This window comes from Crocodylus siamensis, chromosome 12 (assembly GCF_052110815.1).
Source record: "Crocodylus siamensis isolate JL-2025a chromosome 12, ASM5211081v1, whole genome shotgun sequence".
NCBI lineage: Eukaryota > Metazoa > Chordata > Crocodylia > Crocodylidae > Crocodylus > Crocodylus siamensis.
In genome coordinates, this window is record NC_143406.1 from 38,152,434 (window position 1) to 38,169,947 (window position 17,514).

At 46.7% G+C, this 17,514-nt stretch overlaps 1 protein-coding gene across 2 annotated transcripts in view; it reads left to right on the forward strand.

Moving 5' to 3' along the window:
• The first annotated feature begins 4,113 nt into the window (after window positions 1–4,113).
• CYTH3 (cytohesin 3) overlaps window positions 4,114–17,514 on the forward strand; it is a 105,544-nt gene continuing 92,143 nt past the window's right edge. Inside the window, exon 1 of one of the 2 annotated variants that reach the window (XM_090024629.1) lies at window positions 4,114–4,406. In XM_090024629.1, the coding sequence (XP_089880755.1) occupies window positions 4,379–4,406 (28 nt within the window). In that variant the 5' untranslated portion in view covers window positions 4,114–4,378. The remainder of the gene's footprint in view (window positions 4,407–17,514) is intronic. The other variant, XM_090024630.1, reaches the window with a different exon arrangement.

Here is a 17,514-nt window from a genome sequence, read left to right on the forward strand (position 1 = left end):
CAGGGTCAGTCCAGCCACTACATTTGGGAACAGGGAGGAATCCCCCCGCCCCATCCCCATGGTCGTATCAGCATAGATGGCCTTCCTCTGTAGTGGGGGACATGGTCTTCTTTGGATCCATCAAACTTACTTTAACAAACTGCTTCCTGTCCTTGCAGTACCAGGCACTGGTGATGCATAGGGGGTGCGGGAGCGGAGTGAGTGTGGCAGCGCACCCCTTGCAAAAAGGCATTGCCGATACTGCCAGCAGCACCTGCAGGTGGTGGCCACTCGCCACTGCCCCCGACTGCTGACACTGCCTGCAGGTGGTCCATGCTGGCCACTGGCCACTGCTGCTGGCAGTGTCTGCAGGTGATTGGTGACCGCTGGTTGGCACTCTCTACCCATCTCCCTTGCCACTGACAGCACCACGGCTGCTTGCAGAAGCTCCCCACTTGCTGCTGCCATGTTCCTGCTGCCGCCTGCAGGAGCTTACTGTGCCTCCCCAGCCGCCAGGCGCATGCAGCGTTCATGGTGCCAGAACATTAATAGAGACCTCATTCCACTGCTTTACCAGTAGCAAGTTACTATGTGGGGTTTTTTTTAAATGTTTTTTGGGCATTGTGCTTGGTAGTTGTGCAAGAAGGTTGTTTATGCAGTTTTAGGGGATAGGTCAGACAAACACTTGTATAAGTTTTGATGGGAATGATCCTACCTTTAGGAGCGGGTAGGACTAGATCAGAGGTGGCCAACCTGTGGCACAAGTGCCAAAAGTGGCGCAGGCAGCCTGTATGTGTGGCATGTAGCAGATTTGGGAAGGGAGAGCCAGCACAGCAGCAGATAGGGCAGGGAGCATAAGGCAAAACAGGAGATCAGGCAGGAACCACAGGACAGGAAGCAGAAAGTAGAGCAGCAAATTGAACAGAGGAAGGGGATTGGAGTGGCACGTGGGGAAGGGTGTAGGGCTAAGTTGTGTTATGCCTGCCAAAATGGTTGGTCTCCACTGAACTGGATGACTTCTTGAAGTCCAAGTTCTCTATTATTCTATGGTGTAAATGGTGCATGTGTCGCATATTAGCTCTCCAACTGGGAGTATCACATCAAGTAACACCTGGCCCATAATGGAAAAAATATTAGATGGCAAATTACTATTTAATGAAAATTGTTAAGGAAAATAGTGGTGATGAATGAACAAAAAAGACAAAATTGAACCAAACCTAAAAAAGAAAATAAGACAAACTGGATTGCCTCAAACCCAGCAAATACCTGTCTGTCAACAATTAATAAGACTAACTGTGCGAACTCCAAAGTTCCTGGAAGATTTTTAGCTGTCCTAAAGATTAGGCAATTCAATAAAAGATAGTATTTTTTTACACTAAATAGCAGGTTCTGAAATTCTAAGAGCATAACATATAACATGTCTGAATCCAAAATTAAACATGAAAATGTGAGAAAAATCAGACATAACTTGATAGAGGAAAGTATAAAGATCACGCAGCCTTTAGAAAGCTGATTTAAAACAACAATACAATGTGAAGGGAAACAGTGCACCTGGCAAACCAGGGTCCAAAATATAATACTCACCAGGGCTCCAGAAGAGAAACCTGATCCTGTTCTATTTGCAGAATAATTAATTTTGAATATAAAGTCGATATTAAAGAGGTACTCATCTCTGTGGGTAAAATGATACAAAGATGAAAATGACAGTTGGAGAAAACAGGTATATAGCGGAACAAAAAAAGGACTAAAAGGTACATTACAGCTGAGCAGTATGAATCCCATTTGACACATACAGAAGGTAAGGTAGAGAAGCAAAGGGTTTGATCTTAATACATTCTGCCACACACACAGACACACAGACACACACTCTCTCTCTCTCTCTCTCTCACTCATTCACTCACTCACTCACTAGTATGTAAAGATTAAATGGAATAATCTTGTAAGTAGAACTTGAACTGAAGTCAGGGAATTTTATACAGTACAAACTTTGATTTCTAGCCCTAACTAATTGCAAAACATCTCTTTACTATAGTATCTAAGCACTTACTAATGGAAAATACATTTTTCAGTTGCTATTTGCACCATTGAAGTCAATGGGAGTTTTTCCATTCAATGAGTTGGAGGAGGACTCTGTTGTGGTTTGCTTTTTCCTACATTTTTTTTTGCATTGGAGTTTAACTTGGAACAAAAAGGAATAATAATTTTAAGTTCAACTGAAAAAGCACATAGGAAAAAAATAGTGACAAAAAAGCAGTAATATGAGATAATGCATCTAGGCAGGCACTGCAATAGAGGTGAAATAAAAAGCCAATAATCTGTGTATAGTCAAAAACAAATTGAGTAATCTTAATAGTTTCCACAGCAAGATTCTAATGTGGGTAAATTAACATAGCTTGCCCACCTTTCAAAATGTTCAAAGCCTATCCTCAGTTCCTCCTTGCATTCAATCTTTCAATTTTGCTCTTATTACCTTCTTATTACTATATTGTTAAATATGCACCTTTTAAATATCTCCTTCCTTCTACTACTGCACTGTATAATCATGTTATTGTGTCTATGTGCAAGGTAATAAATACACGTAATACAATTTAATTAAGAAAATAAAATAAGAGGACTATTTTAAAGGGTAGATGAGATTTACATGATTTCTCAGAGAACAAAAAAGTTTCCTGTGCAGAGGTTACTAGAGCCAAACACTAGGGACAGGTACAGACATTACACTTCAATAGCATAAGTCATGAGAAACTGGTCTATACCTGTAACAGAACAGAAATTCTGCCACATAGACGGGTTTAAAAATGGCAGAACCAGATCTAAGATTTGCCCCTCCCACCAAAGGGCAAACATGTTCTGTTTGCTACTGATCTAAACTAAGCTGCTTACAGAAAACTGCGTAACTTAGACCAATTCCGCCTTGGACTTTTTTGAATGTCTGTACCTAACCTGAGTCTCAGCAAAACTGATTATACCATAATTACCACCTCTAAGCAGTTGTGTTATAAGATGGGTGGCACTGATACAACTTCCTGTGCTCTAACGTGATCAACAGCAGGTCATGTTAATGTAAGTTAATTTTCCTATGTTATAGGAAATAATTTATAATAGAAAATAATTATAGTGGCATTGTAGGAAAATTAAGTAACGCCTACTCCTCATTGCTGACCCCTTTCTTCTCATACTTTCTTCTCTGTATAAAATAATGATATCAAATGATTAAAAGTAAAAAAAAAAAAGACACTATATTCTATTCTCTATTGTGTGGATGCTTTTGTTCACCAGTGTGGGTTTGGATACTGTCACCCCAGCTCCTTCAAAAGGTCTGAGGTCCTGAAAGCGGCATGATGGGCCTGACAAATCCCATAAAAGCTCCATTCTGAGGTGAGTATGTCCCCCGTGCTTAGCACTTTTAATTGGTTCCTGAAAAACCAAGTGTTAAGTGAAACCTAAAGTATTTGATGACCCAAGACAGAGACCACAATTGTTTTTAATGACCAAAGATGGTGACCACAAGCATTATGATGGAACTTGCTGAACGCTAAGTGAAATCAGGTATCAGTTTAAAATGAGCGTTATAGTGAAATAGCGCTAAGTGAAACAGCGTTAAGCAGCCTTGAACGACGCATGCCCCCAGAGGCTGAGGGGGCATGGTGACCACCAGCGGTGTCGGCAATGGGGAGCTCCTGCATGCAGGTGGTTGTGGTGGTGTCAGCGGCAGGGAAGGTGGTGAGACCTGACCTCCCACAGATGCCACTTGTGGTGTGGATGGCAAGGGGTGTGAGGTGTCGGGCCACGACCGGAAGGGGTGTGCCGCCAATCTCAGGGGGCGCACATGCACCTGCATCTCTAATGCCTGTAGCTATGGCTCGCGGGCCACTGCACTGCCGGCCAAGTTGCCCAGGCCAAGTTGCCCATTTTCCCAGTTGGGTCTGTGGCGAGCAGTAAAACCCAGGGAAGAACCGGCAAGGAGCACGATACCCAGCGCAGGCCCCATCCCCTGGCAAGTGGCCCCCCAGCCCCTACTCTGCAGCCCTCCTGCCCGCAGGCCCGCTCCCAACAAGCCCAGCAACCTCCCCCACAGCCCCGCTGCCCCTCGCGGCCCCTCGGCTCATGTGCGCGGCCCAGGGCCGGGCCCTGCCTCGGCGGCGCAGGGCCGGGCGCCTGTGTGCAGACGCGGCGCCACACGGATCTATTCGCTCGGGGCTGACACAACGTGGCGCGGTGGCGGTGCCCGTGTCCCGGGTGTCTCGGGCCGCCCGGTGGCGCCAGGAGTTGCGGCTCGGTCCCTCCCCGCGCGGTCACATGAGGGCGGGGGCGGATCGCGGGGCGGCGGCTGGGGCTGGGGCTGTCGCTGGCGGCGGGCGGCGAACGGCGGACGGCGCCGAGGGACTCAGCGCCCGGCATGGACGAGGAGGGCGGCGGAGGAGGCGGTGAGTGGCGGGGCCGGGCCGGGGTGCAGGCCGCGGGCAGGGGACGGGGCCCTCTCCTCACCCATGCCACCGCCTGCCGCGAGCCCTGCCTGCCCTTGTGCCTCCCCTGCACACGGTCTCCCTCAGCTGCCGCCCCCGGCTCCCCTCACGCGTCTCCCAGCGTCGCTGTGGGCACGAAGCGGCGAAGCGCTGTGGGAGGAGACGGGGTCGCTGCTCGTGGCAGGGGGTCCCGAGTGGCGGCTCCTGCCAGCGCGGGTGCGGGGTTGGCTGGGCCGGGGACGGCTGGAGGCTCTGTACCCCCCCTTGAGTCCCTCGCCCCCCCCACAAGGGTGAGGCATTTCTGAGGGAGGGGGAAAAAATGAAGCCACGTTTGCTCAGGGAAGTGCTGGGAAAGAAAAGTGCTGGTGTTAGAAAGAGCCTGAAGAAAGGAAGAGAGGCAGCCTGTGTTGGGTACAAGCAGAGGGACAGTAGTAGTTGGTGTGTTTATTTACAGATGGCCGAGCGGCACAGTCAACTTGCCCCCGCAGTGTCACGCTGACAGCCGGGCGCGCTTGTTCTCACAATGAAACCCTTGCGCTCTCTCTAGGCATCTGCTGCTCCCGTCAGAAACGATGTGTACCTTGCAGCAAATGTACAGTCAAGAGGATAATTATGTTCCGCAACAGCTTCGTGTTTGTGTGTGTCATCCTAGTGTAGAAGCGATGGTAATCACCGAGTGGTTCTTCCAGTTTAAACAGGGTAGATGATTTCCAGACACAGTATGCTGGTGTTTCCAAATACACCTTTTAGAAAATAGTGACAAAGGTTTTGCAGCATCCTTTAATACAGCTGCTGTCTTTCAGGGCTTAAGACTGTGCACCAACACAATTTAAGAAACCTCAAACCAGATTTGCAGGGTTTCTATTTCATTTCACTGCATTCTGTGTGTTTGGCTTTTGTGTGAACCGTCAGATCTTGAATAGTAACAGCAAAAAAGATGCTACCTAGGTGTAGTCCAGATCAGTGGTGGTATTCCAAGATGAAGTAGTTTAGTTTAGTTAGAACTCTTGATTAACAACCATCATCTGGTAGGAATGAATGTTTTTGTTTCTTTATAAATATGTGAAGCAGTCGTTAAAAGCAGTATGATTAATACTTCAGCACTATGGACATGTCTGCATGAGACATGTTAATGCGCATTAGACATGTGTCTACATGTGCATGCCCTTAATGCCCATTAAAAATGGCAAAATTAGGCTAATCAGACCTAAATTTGATACCTGCAAATGTAGGTATCAAATTTAGGTGCGATTAGTTAAAGCACAGTGTAGCACGTGTAGACACAACCTGGCACTAACTTTAGTGCCGGGGCTGCCCAGCCACTAGGGGCACATGGCAGGGTTGCAGGGGCATGGCACTAACTTTAGTGCCAAATGCACCAACTGTAGTGCCAAGTCCTTGCATCTGTAGACACATGCCAAAAATGACTTAACGTGCATTAGCTTAATCCTCTTTGAATTTTGTCGTGCTTAAATGCACATGTAGATGCACCGTAAAGGTAATAGGATCTGGAATCAAGTAGGTACAGAGACTGTTTTGATAAGTGGGGAAAAAAATATCTTGAATCAGTAGCATCACAGAAAACCATCCTACAAACAGTGTCTGCAAACATGAATATTCTCATCAGTTATTTCTCTTACTTGTTTTGTCAACAATGGATTTAACTTTCCTTAAAAATGAAAAAGCAAAAAATGCATTAAAAGTGCAGATTTATATTTACTTTGAAAATTGCTAATAACAAACATTCTAATAGTGAACAGTAGAAATAATAGTAAATAAAATCTTTCTGTTCAAAAAAATTAGTACGCTTATACTATATGACTGAATTTTCACCTGTACTGAGGTTGTATTAAAATGCTTATTGATATTGAATATAATTAACTTGATATCTTTCCTTTGTATAAGTTTGGCTCAGCTCAAAAGACTACTTCAGTACTGTGGACCAAATGAAAAATTGGTTTCTTAACCCTTGAGTCCAATTCTGTTATATGGAGACAGCCCCTTTTCGAGGTTCTGAGCATCCCCATCTCCCACTAAGTCCATTGACTTTGAAACAATTAACAGTTTTGTAAAGATTGGGACCTCAAAATGTATGTATTGGTCACCAAAGCAGTCACATTCAGTTTTTTCTCCTAGATAACTTGTCACGTCTTTAATAAATAATAAAAAAAAATCTAGTTGACTATACAGTTACCATCCTTTGGTTGTCTTCATTAGATTATAGACTAAGTTAATGAAATGGCTGAGGTTTTACAATAAGTTTGTGAACAGTTACATTAGCTTCCTGGGAAAATTAAGTTAAAAAATCACAAGAAAAACAGCATTAGGTCTTTTCTTGCATGATCAGTACCTTACAATATCAATACCAATACCAACAAGACCGATACTAATACAATATGATAAACTCACTTATTTTAAAATAACTCAGTTTTGGGAATGACAAAGAATAAAATTAATGGTTTTCTTATGTCAGTAGAATGCAGGTGAAAAGTAAAGAGTTGTTGTGAAATCTAGTCAGCTTTATGCTGAGTTAACAGTAGTCTTGCCTGGAAGACCCACAAACTGTGTATTAAATTCACAAAGTAGGTGAACTGGAGAGAGTGACTGAATGGTTAGGACCTTAGACTGGGTTCCAGAAGACACATTTTTTATGTCACTGGCTTGCTGTGAACTTGGTTCACCTTCTTTACCTTGGGTTCCTTATCTATACAGTGGAGGTAGCTCTGCGTGTGTCCTTAGACCATTTTGTAAAATGCTTTAAGATCTGTGGATAAAAGGTTAGAAGTTATTATTTTAAGGAGATTTGATGGAGGAGCTGATGCTAATTCAGGACATGCTCCTTGTTGTTTATTATTGTTTTTTCTCCATGTAGTTTAAATGTGGGTAAAAATGTCAATATTATACTTTCTGGTTTCATACAAAACTATTTTGGTGCTTTGATTTGATTTCAGTAGGGTCTTTTTGCATGAGCCAGGGTTAGGATATGATCCAAATTAATTACTATTTGTTCAATCTTCTGTTGTGTTCTAATTACAAGGATCTTTGTACCACACATATTGGAAGATAATCCTAATCTCCTTCCTCTCCCTGTTCCTACCCAGTTGGTTTGAAATTATATTTTTAGTGACTTAGGCTTCTGTCATATTAATTACTAATGATGTATATCGTGCAGTAATATGATAATTAATCCTATCTTAATTTCAGTCAAGTGCAGTCAGGTATCTGACTGAGGTTGTTGCTCTGAGTATTACGGTGAGTACCAGGTGTTGTTTTCTATATACACATAAATTGTAAGTAATCTTGAGATTTCTTTCATTATTTGAAATTATTATTAAATTATTAAAAATAATTATGAATAAAAAATTATGACAGAGTATGACTCCAGTTATATGGACTACCAGCTTTAGTCCTGCTATTGTAATTACTTAATTTTCCTGAGTTTTGAATCCAGTCATACAGTTGCTTCATGTTCTCCTTGTTCAGATTAGTGATGGTTCAGCTTGTGAAGACGGCAAGATCTAGCATTCATCATCAGTCTCTAGTAATGAGTATGGCTTTTGTTTTTACATGTATGTGTTTAACTTAATTAATGTCCTTTCATGGAATTAACATGTAAAGGAATGCAAATCCTCCTTCTGGGGAAAAAAAGAAAAAGAAAAGGGCCACAGTTTGTGCTCCTGACTATGTGAGTTTCCCCACATGGTTCCCCAGCTGTGTCCTTTTGTTTTGAACTTTGAGACGTCTGTTTGGGTAAGAGAGTAACTCAGTCTCCAGATTCTTGATCTTTGGCCTCTTTGCTGAAACTGGCAACAATGGTGCCAAGTGCAATGTTGGTTTCTGTGGTGTGGGCACCTGTCCACCAGGAACTAGACTGAAACCACCAGTTCATTTCACACAGGCCACAGAATAGCTTTCCTGACCAAGTAGATTTAGCAAATTGGTTTACATTTGGCTCTGATAGAGAAGTACAGTGGTATATTTGTAGGTTAAAGGATGGTAAATTGAATACTTAAGCCAACTTTCTGAAAAAGTTAAGTAAATGTCTAAAAAAAACCCATTAAGAAGTGTGCGAGTTAGCAGTAAGTAACCTGAGACTCAGGTCAACCTTCTATGTCCTGTAGCTATCTTTTTGCCTTCAACAGGCACATAGAAAGACTGTGCACTGAAAAATCCATGTGAATTGCACATTCACTATATCCATGTATGTATGTTTTTGTTCTGTATTGGGAATGAAAACTGGCATGGTGCGCTCCATATAGCAACAGTAATGAAAGAGGCTGTCAAATAGCATCTGTTAAATAAGTTTAATTTCATAGTTGCATTCATAGTTATAGAGTTGGCCAAGAGGTACTCTGGAGAATTGCTGTTAATTTTTAATGAAATTCCATGGAAATTTCAAAGGAAGAAAGCTAATATTGTGCCAATAATTAAAAAAAGTGTAAATAGAATGTGTATAATATGTAGACCGGTTAGCCTGACATTGATCCTTGGGAAAATAAAGAAGTAGCTGATCAATAAAGTATGGAAGTGTAATTAATGCCAAGCAGCTTGGTTTGTTTGGCTAAATCAATCCTGTTCTTTGAAATTGCAAATTGGTTGCAAGAGTAACTGTAGTAGCTATAGTAGTGTCAAATAACTGACAGCGGTGTACTTATATTACCTTGTTATATGCGATTTAGATTAAAAGCGCTGTGAAATCAATATGGAATGTATTACAATGAAAAAGTCTGGCTAACGTATTTTGAAATGTAACCTTTAATGGGAATCCTTAGGTGGGGGGGGGTGTTGCTAACAGAGCCTGATAAGAATTAATTCCTAGCCCAGTGGTAATCAATGTTTTTAACAAACATCTTGAAGAAAACATAAGACATTACTGGTCAGGTTTAAACTTTCTATGGTGTCAATACATAGACACAAATACTTGGATGTTATTGTATGCTTTTGCAGTGAAATCTGTAATAATAAAGAAATGCAAGGTTATACATCTAGGAAAAAGGACTTGTGTGTGACTGGGAATCATAGTAGACAACCAGCTGATTATGGGCTTTAACGTAGGACTGTTGTTTAAAATGGCTAAAATGATACTTGACTGGACAAACTGAAGAATATCAAGTAAGGGCTTGGTATTGCTTTTGCATATACTATTGGTAAGCTTGCTGCTGGAAGATTGTGTCCAAGTCGCAACACTTCCAAAAGGATGTTGAAAACTTGGAGTGCATTCCGAAAAGAGCAACAAGAATTCTGAGGCCTGGAAATTACATTTTATAGTGAAAAACACCAAGAACTCACTCTGTTCTCTTGTCAAAGATATCACAGAAATACAGTTTATAAGCAGCTAGGTAGGGCGGAGATACTTGATACTTCTTTAATTTCTCAAAGGCATAACAAAATCAAGGTGTTGGGAATTAAATCTGGTAGAAGTTAATTCTTTTTCCTTTTAGTTGTCTGTATAGTGTTTTTAGCCCTTAGGTACAGGTAGCTAGTGTATTTGGCTATGTTATCACATAGCTAGGCAGTGAAGAAAGCCCACTTTATTCTGGTCCCAGTGGCTGAGGAGCTATGCTACTTGTTTGGAACACCAGAGACATGAATGCTAAGGCCTCACCCAGAGGGGGTTTGAACCTAGGTTTCTTTAACTTCATAGCATAACACTCTAGCCATCATGCTACAGATCAGACACTTGCTAGCATTCATTTTGTGACTGAATCTCTTCCCCTTGTATTTCATGTAGTCATTAGGGAACAAAAATGAATGTGGGACAATTCTTGCCTCACTGTGGACAAGGCTCCAGGATCAAACTGAAGTCTCCTTTGCTTCTAGCCTAGCAGTCGCTTCGTTAAGCTACACACCCTCCGATTTGTTCTTTTCCTCCAGGTGCCACATACTTTCTATGTATCTTTTGCTCATGGCTGCCCAGGGCCAAGCTTCAAAAGGAACATGAGAGGAAGGTTTTAATTAAGCCTGATCAGTGGCATGGTGGCTAGAGAGGCTCAGATTCAAACCCCTTCTGGGCAAAGGGCATGTAGAACTCAGGTCTCTGGTTTCCTTGTGGGGAGTGGGAAAATGCCCTAACCACTCAGCTATAACAGCCAAAAGCCTTCTGTGAAAGCCTTCTGTCTCCTCCCTCCTCCTGAAGCTTAATACTTGCTAGTTGTGGGTTTGAGCTAACTACATACCAGCAAAAAGGCTGTGTGTGTAGCCAGGCACATTAAGCAGCTACTGTATAGTGCACCATGTGTGCTCAGTCTCCATATAGTTTCATAGTTTCTAGGGTCAGAAGGGACCTGAGCAGATCATCTAGTCTGACCCCCTGCCATGGCAGGAAGGAGTACTGGGGTCAAACTACCCCAGCAAGATGTGCATCTAACCTCCTCTTAAACACCCCCAGGGGAGAAGCCTGTACCACTTCTCTTGGAAGTTGATTCCAGACCCTAGCCGCCCTGACTGTGAAGTAGCGCTTCCTGATATCTAACCTAAACCTACCCTCTGCCAGCTTGTGACCGTTATTCCTGGTCACTCCTGGCGGTGCTTGGGGGAACAGTGACTCCCCCAATGCCTGCTGATCCCCCCTGACTAGTTTATAACAGGCCACAAGAGTCCCCCTCAGCCTTCTCTTTTGGAGGCTGAACAGGTTCAGGTCCCGTAGCCTCTCCTCATAGGGCCTGCCCTGTTGTCCCCTGATCATATGAGTGGCCCTCCTCTGGACCCTCTCCATGCTGTCCACATCCCTCTTGAAGTGTGGCGCCCAGAACTGGATGCAGTACTCCAGCTGCGACCTGACCAGTGCCGCATAGAGGGGGAGGATCACCTCCTTGGACCTGCTCGAGATGCATCTGTGGATGCATGACAAGGTGCGGTTGGCCTTCCTGACTGCATCCCCACACTGCCGGGCCATGTTCATCTTGGAGTCAGTGATGACCCCCAGATCCCTTTCTGCCTCCGTGCTGACAAGAGGGGAGTTCCCTAACCTGTAGGTATGGTGCTGGTTGTTCCTCCCGAGGTGCATCACCTTGCACTTGTCTGTGTTGAAACCCATCCTGTTCTCATCCGCCCACCCTTGTAACCTGTTTAGGTCTGATTGTAGCCTGTTGCATCCTTCCAGTGTGCCCACGTTCCCCCACATCTTAGTGTCATCAGCAAATTTGAACAGGGTGCTTTTTACCCCCTCATCCAAATCACTGATGAAGAAGTTGAACAGTGCATGCCCGAGGACCGAGCCCTGCGGAACCCCACTGTCCACGTCCTTCCAGGTTGAGAAGGACCCATCTACTACCACCCTCTGGGTGTGGCCCTCCAGCCAGTTGGCGACCCATTTGACTGTGTGGGTGTCTATACCACAGCCCCCTAGTTTCTTAATGAGAACAGGGTGAGAGACAGTGTCAAAAGCCTTCTGGAAGTCCAGGAAGACTATGTCCACTGCTACCCCTGCATCTAATGATCTGGTGATCTGATTGTAAAAGGCCACCAGGTTGGTCTGGCAGGACCTGCCACTGATGAATCCATGTTGGTTGCCCCTAAGCATGCAGGCCCCTGCTGGCCCCTCCTGGATGTGTGCCAGCATAATTTTCTCGAACAGCTTGCCTAGGATCGAGGTAAGACTAACCGGCCTATAGTTTCCCGGGTCCTCCTTCCTGCCTTTTTTGAAGATGGGGACCACGTTGGCCCTCTTCCAGTCACCAGAGCACCATGAGTGCTCGTAAAGTTGTGCCAGGGGACTTGCAATGACCTCGGCCAGTTCCTTTAGAACTCTAGGGTGGAGATCGTCCGGACCGGCTGACTTGAATACGTCCAACCCCTCCAGAAGCTCCCTAACTAAATCCTCGCTAACCCGTGGCCCAGGTGTGCCTCCCCCGGGGCCCGAGGGGGGCCCAGCAAGGAGGTGGCTGTTCTGGTCCCGACTTAGGAAGATGGAGGCAAAGAAATCGTTAAACATGTTAGCTTTGCCATCTGGTGTGACGACCAAATATCCCATCGCGTCCTGCAAGGGCCCCACATTACCCGGGACCTTCTTTTTACCCCCTACGTATTTAAAAAAGGACTTCTTATTGTCCTTAATCTGGGAAGCTAGTCCCAGTTCCATCTCTGCTCTGGTCTTCCTAACTACCCCCCTACATCCCCGAGCAACTACAGAATAGTCCTCCCTGGTGATGACCCCTTCTTTCCATTGGGTGTAAGCCTCCTTTTTAGCAAGGAGACATTCCCGGATGCTTTTGGTGAGCCACGGAGGCTTGTGTGCTCTCCTGCTCCCTTTGATCCTCGCTGGGATTACCTTCCTTTGGGCTTGGAGGATCGTCTCCTTAAGGAGCGACCACTTTCCTTGGACACCTGGCTCCCCTCCCCTCTGGGACCTCAGTGCTTCTCCAACTATCCTCCTTAGGTCATTGAAGTCTGCCCTTCTAAAATCTAGGGCCGCTGCCTTACTGCATGCCCTTGCCACCTTGCGCTGGATGGTGAATTCCAGCAGGCGATGATCGCTGTCGCCCAGGTGGTCGAGCACCCGCAGCCCCCTCACCAGGTCATCACCCGTGGCCAGCACTAGGTCCAACAAGGCGTCTCTCCTTGTGGGGCTGTGCACCTCCTGGGTTAGATGGAGGTCCTGCACTCTGGCCAAGAACCTACGGGAGCGTTCAGACCTGGCTGACTGTTCTTCCCAGCAGATGTCCGGGAAGTTCAGGTCCCCCATGACTACCACATCCTTAGCCTTCACTACCTCTGTGAGCTGACCCAAGAAATCCTGGTCAAGCTCCTCTCCCTGGTTGGGAGGTCTGTAGTAGACTCCCACCGTTAAGTCCCTTTCCCCTTGACTGCCTTGTACTCTAACCCAAAGCACTTCAGAGTGCCCTCCCCTGACTCCTTGCTAATTAACGAGGAAGTGTATTCCTCCTTAATATAGAGTGCCACGCCCCCACCTCTCTTTCCTATCCTGTCCCTCCTGTATAGCCTATAGCCCTTGACATTCACCGCCCAATCATGCGTTGCGTCCCACCACGTTTCCGTAATCCCCACTACGTCCGGGCTGGTGTCAGCCAGCAGGAGGGTGAGTTCCTCCTGCTTGTTGCCCATACTACGAGTGTTTGTGTAGAGGCATTTGAGGCCTCCTGTGGGTGTGTGTACTGACCCCCTAGTCCCAGCGTTACCCTGGCCCCTATCTCTTACCTGTTTATTCGCTTCGCTCGTTGGGCTGGGCTGGGCTGGTCTATAGTTGTGGGTGCTGTTTGGTCTGGCAGTCTGATGTTTCCTCCGCCCTCATCTTCCCCTTCCCCCGACGAGCCTAGTTTAAAGCCTGCCGGAGGAGGTCCGCCAACCTAGAAGAGAACATGCTTACCTTTAGGGGACAGGTGGAGCCCATCCCATCCCAGCATGTCTCTCGTCATGATGTGCCGGTTGTGGCTGAGGAAGCCAAAGCCCTCCTTGAAGCACCATTCCTGTAGCCGCCAGTTGGTCTCCGCGATGCACGTTTCATGCCGTCTGCCTCGTCCACTCACTGGCAGGTAGAAGAGAAAACCACCTGTGTGCCCATCTCCCTCAGCACGCACCCCAGAGCGCAGTAATCCTCCATCAGGCGATCAGGGCTCCTCCTGGCCGCATCGTTAGTGCCCACATGGACTAGGACCATGGGGTAATAATTGGTGGGCTGGATTACGGTCTGGAGCATCCCTTTCACGTCCTGAATCCTCGCTCCAGGTCGGCAGTATGCCTCGCGTGCCGAGGGGTCCCGGTGACAGATGGGGCCCTCTGTACCTCTCAGGATGGAGTCACCAATGACGATCACGCAACGCTTCTTCCTCCTGGCCTTCTTGCCTCCTTCAGCTTGCATGGGACGCGGTGAGCGTGGAGTTGCCTCCTCCCCGCTTTCGTCCTCTCCTTCCTCCTCCTCCAGGGCTGCCAGGGCTTCGTACCTGTTCTCCAGCCGGACTGGAGGAACTGGTGCTGCCGTGTCTCGAGCAGCCCTGGCGTGGGGGGTGACCATCTGTCACTTAGCAGTGGAGGGCTCATCTTGAGGTGCATCCTCCTTGGTCGTATAACCCTACCGGGAAAGAAAATATCTGTCAGTTTCCTCCTCTGCCTCCCTGATTCCCCTCAGCCTGTTAACCTCCTCCTGGAGCTCCCTCACCCGTGCCTCCAGGGCCCTAAGGCCCTGTAAACATGTAAACATGTAAACATGCACACTATAAATCCAGGCTACTGGGAAATAGAAAGACTATCTGTATGTGAAGTGCTGGTAAGGCTAGGTAGATGACCAGAAAGAAAAAGAAGGCCACTCACAGTGCACAAATGTTCCGATGGATAGTTTACGCTCACTCTATGAACAACTTGGGGCTATGGTAGATTCTCCATAACTTAATACCAGTGGAATTATGACAGTCAACACCAGCCAGAGATCTGGAATGGGATATCTTTTCAGAATACGCACTGTAGTTCAACAAATTGAATTTCTTAAACTCATCTTAGACCTTACCTCCCTTTCTCTACAGAGGATCTTGCAGATTTCTTGCAAGAGAAAGCTGACGAAAGGAAATTGACTTCCCCTTTACTTCTGCTTGTTTTCTCTTTTTCTCTTACAAACCTGCTGAACTGGTATCTGCTGTTGTCGTTTAAAACCCCACTTGCTCCAGGCACCATTTAATTTCTTGAAATCCCCCACTTATCCATTCATTAACTCTGCTCCTGAACTTATAGCTCTTTCCTGGCTCTCCCTCATAAAGCAAATGTACTTTAGTCTCTCTCACCTTAAATCGTATCCGTGACCTGACTTGCATCTCTAGCTACTGCTTCATCTCCAAGTTAAACATGCTCTTTATGAGCCTTGCCTGGAGATCTTCAAGCTGGCTTCTGTACCTTGCATGCCACTGGAACTGTTTGTGTTTAAGTCTATGATCACTTGCTAGCCAAAGTTCATGTCCAGTACTTTATCTTCATCCTCCTTTATCCGTGAATTGCCTTTAACACCACTGATCATGTTCTTTCTGAAACAGGGTGCATCTACACCTGCATATTAATGTGACACAATAAACTCCGATATGTATCATGCTGGAGTTTATTGCTCCTAGGTGCCATGTTTACACATGTGCCCTGGACCGCAGTGTGTTGAGCTGGGTCAGAGCATCCCCAGCTGGCAGGGGGCCCAGGGGGGTCAGCCTACCAGCCCAAGGCGATTCCAAACCATCTCAGTGTGCTGCAGAGGGGCTCGCTGGAGTACAAGGGTGGTCAAGGTGCTGTGCACGAAGGGGCAGGCCACCTACAGTGCACAAAAAAACTCTACCTACTCATTGGAGTTTATTAATTTCCTGTGGCCTAATAGGGCTGCATGTGTAGATGCCAAGATGTTTACTGCAGAGCTGATTAGTCAACTCAGTAAATGTCTTGTGTAGAGGCGTCAACCATATCCTACCTTGGTTCTATGAATCTGTCTCCTGGTTCTCTTCCTGCCTGTTTACTTTGTGTTTTGGAGGATCCTCATCCCGCACCCCCTTTCTGTGGGTGTTTGCAGAGCTTTTAGTCTAATTTTTTCTTAGCCTCATTTTCTTTTCCCTTTACACTTTACCTCTGGCTAATATAATGTACAATTAAAAATTAAACTACCAACTCTAAACTCAGAAGTTGCTCTTTGCTCCTTGTCTGTCAAACTTAAAATGTTGGACCGATACCTCTTTGCGTGTGTCTACTTATCAGCTCATGCTTAGTGTGCTTAATTTTCTTCCCACCCACTCCTTTGCTTGATGAATAGTCCATGCTACCATCCTGCTGGCCACCCAGGCCAGAAACCTAGGTCTCATCTTCAGCTTGGGTTGCACTCAAGATTCTTGCCTCTAGACTCTGTCTTGCAGAGTCTCTGCACACTGCACACCACCTGTATTGCATAGTCTTTCCTATTCATTTACAAAACTGAAATGCCTATTTGGGCCCTTGTCATCTCAGTTTCCTCAATAGGCTATTGTGTGCCCTTGACAAATGCAGTCTTGGTCTGCTCATATCTACTTACAATGCATCTCTAAAAATTGTTCGCTTAGACCAGGGGCAGGCAAAATACGGCCTGCAGGCTGGATCTGGCCTGACAGGCAATTCTGTCTGGTCCACAGGGCCCCTCTGTAAGCCTGGCCCTTGCTGCCCCTCTGCAAGCCAGCAGGTCCCTGAAGGAGGTGCAGCTCTGATTTCTAAGCAGCTCACCCCCCGACTCAAGCCTGGCCTGACCCACCCCCAGCTCTGAGCTAAGGGGCAGTGGAGACAAGAAGCCTTTGCCTGGCAGAGGCTTTTGCTGGCCACCCCATGGCTGTTTCCTACCTCTCTGCAAGAGTGGGAATGCAGGTATGAGCCCCACCAGGCTGGGACCAGGGACTCCTGCTGGGGGAAAGGGACAGGAACTCAGGGAGCCATGCAGTGTGGAGCTGGGCTGGGCTGGCCCTGTATGCTGCAGGAGCACAGGAGCTGTGTGCTATGGGGCTGGATCAGGCTGGTCCCACACGCTGTCACCATGTGCAGCTAGGGATTCAGGTGGGAGTGCAGGAACCGTGCACTATGGGGCAGGGTGGGGCTGGCCCCACACCTCCCACCACATGTGGCTGGGGACTTGAGTGGGAGCACTATGGGGCCGGACTGGGCTGGCCCTGCATGCTACCGCCACTTGCGACCAGGGACTCCGGTGGGAGCATGGGACTTGCATGTTATAAGGCTGGGTGGGGCTGTCCCTGCCATCACATGCAGATCTAGGGACTGGCACATTCCAGGGACTCTGAGGGACCCCCCGCCCCATCCACACACACCCCACCTCACCAAACCCCCAAACACACCACCTCTCCAAACCCCCAAACAGCCTCTCACACACACTCCTGCCCCTCCACATACTCCCTCCCACACCCCCCATCCTCACCCGCACACCCCACCCACCATGCCCACACCGCACACAGATACCTCGCTACCCCCGTCACACGCCCACTCCCCAACCACCCCACCGACATACACCCACTTGCCCCATCCCCAATCTTAAGGTTTCCTATTTTGAGTGCACATGCTCAATGTATTGACTTCATTACATGATTACATACTACTTTCCCTATACAATCTCTGTATT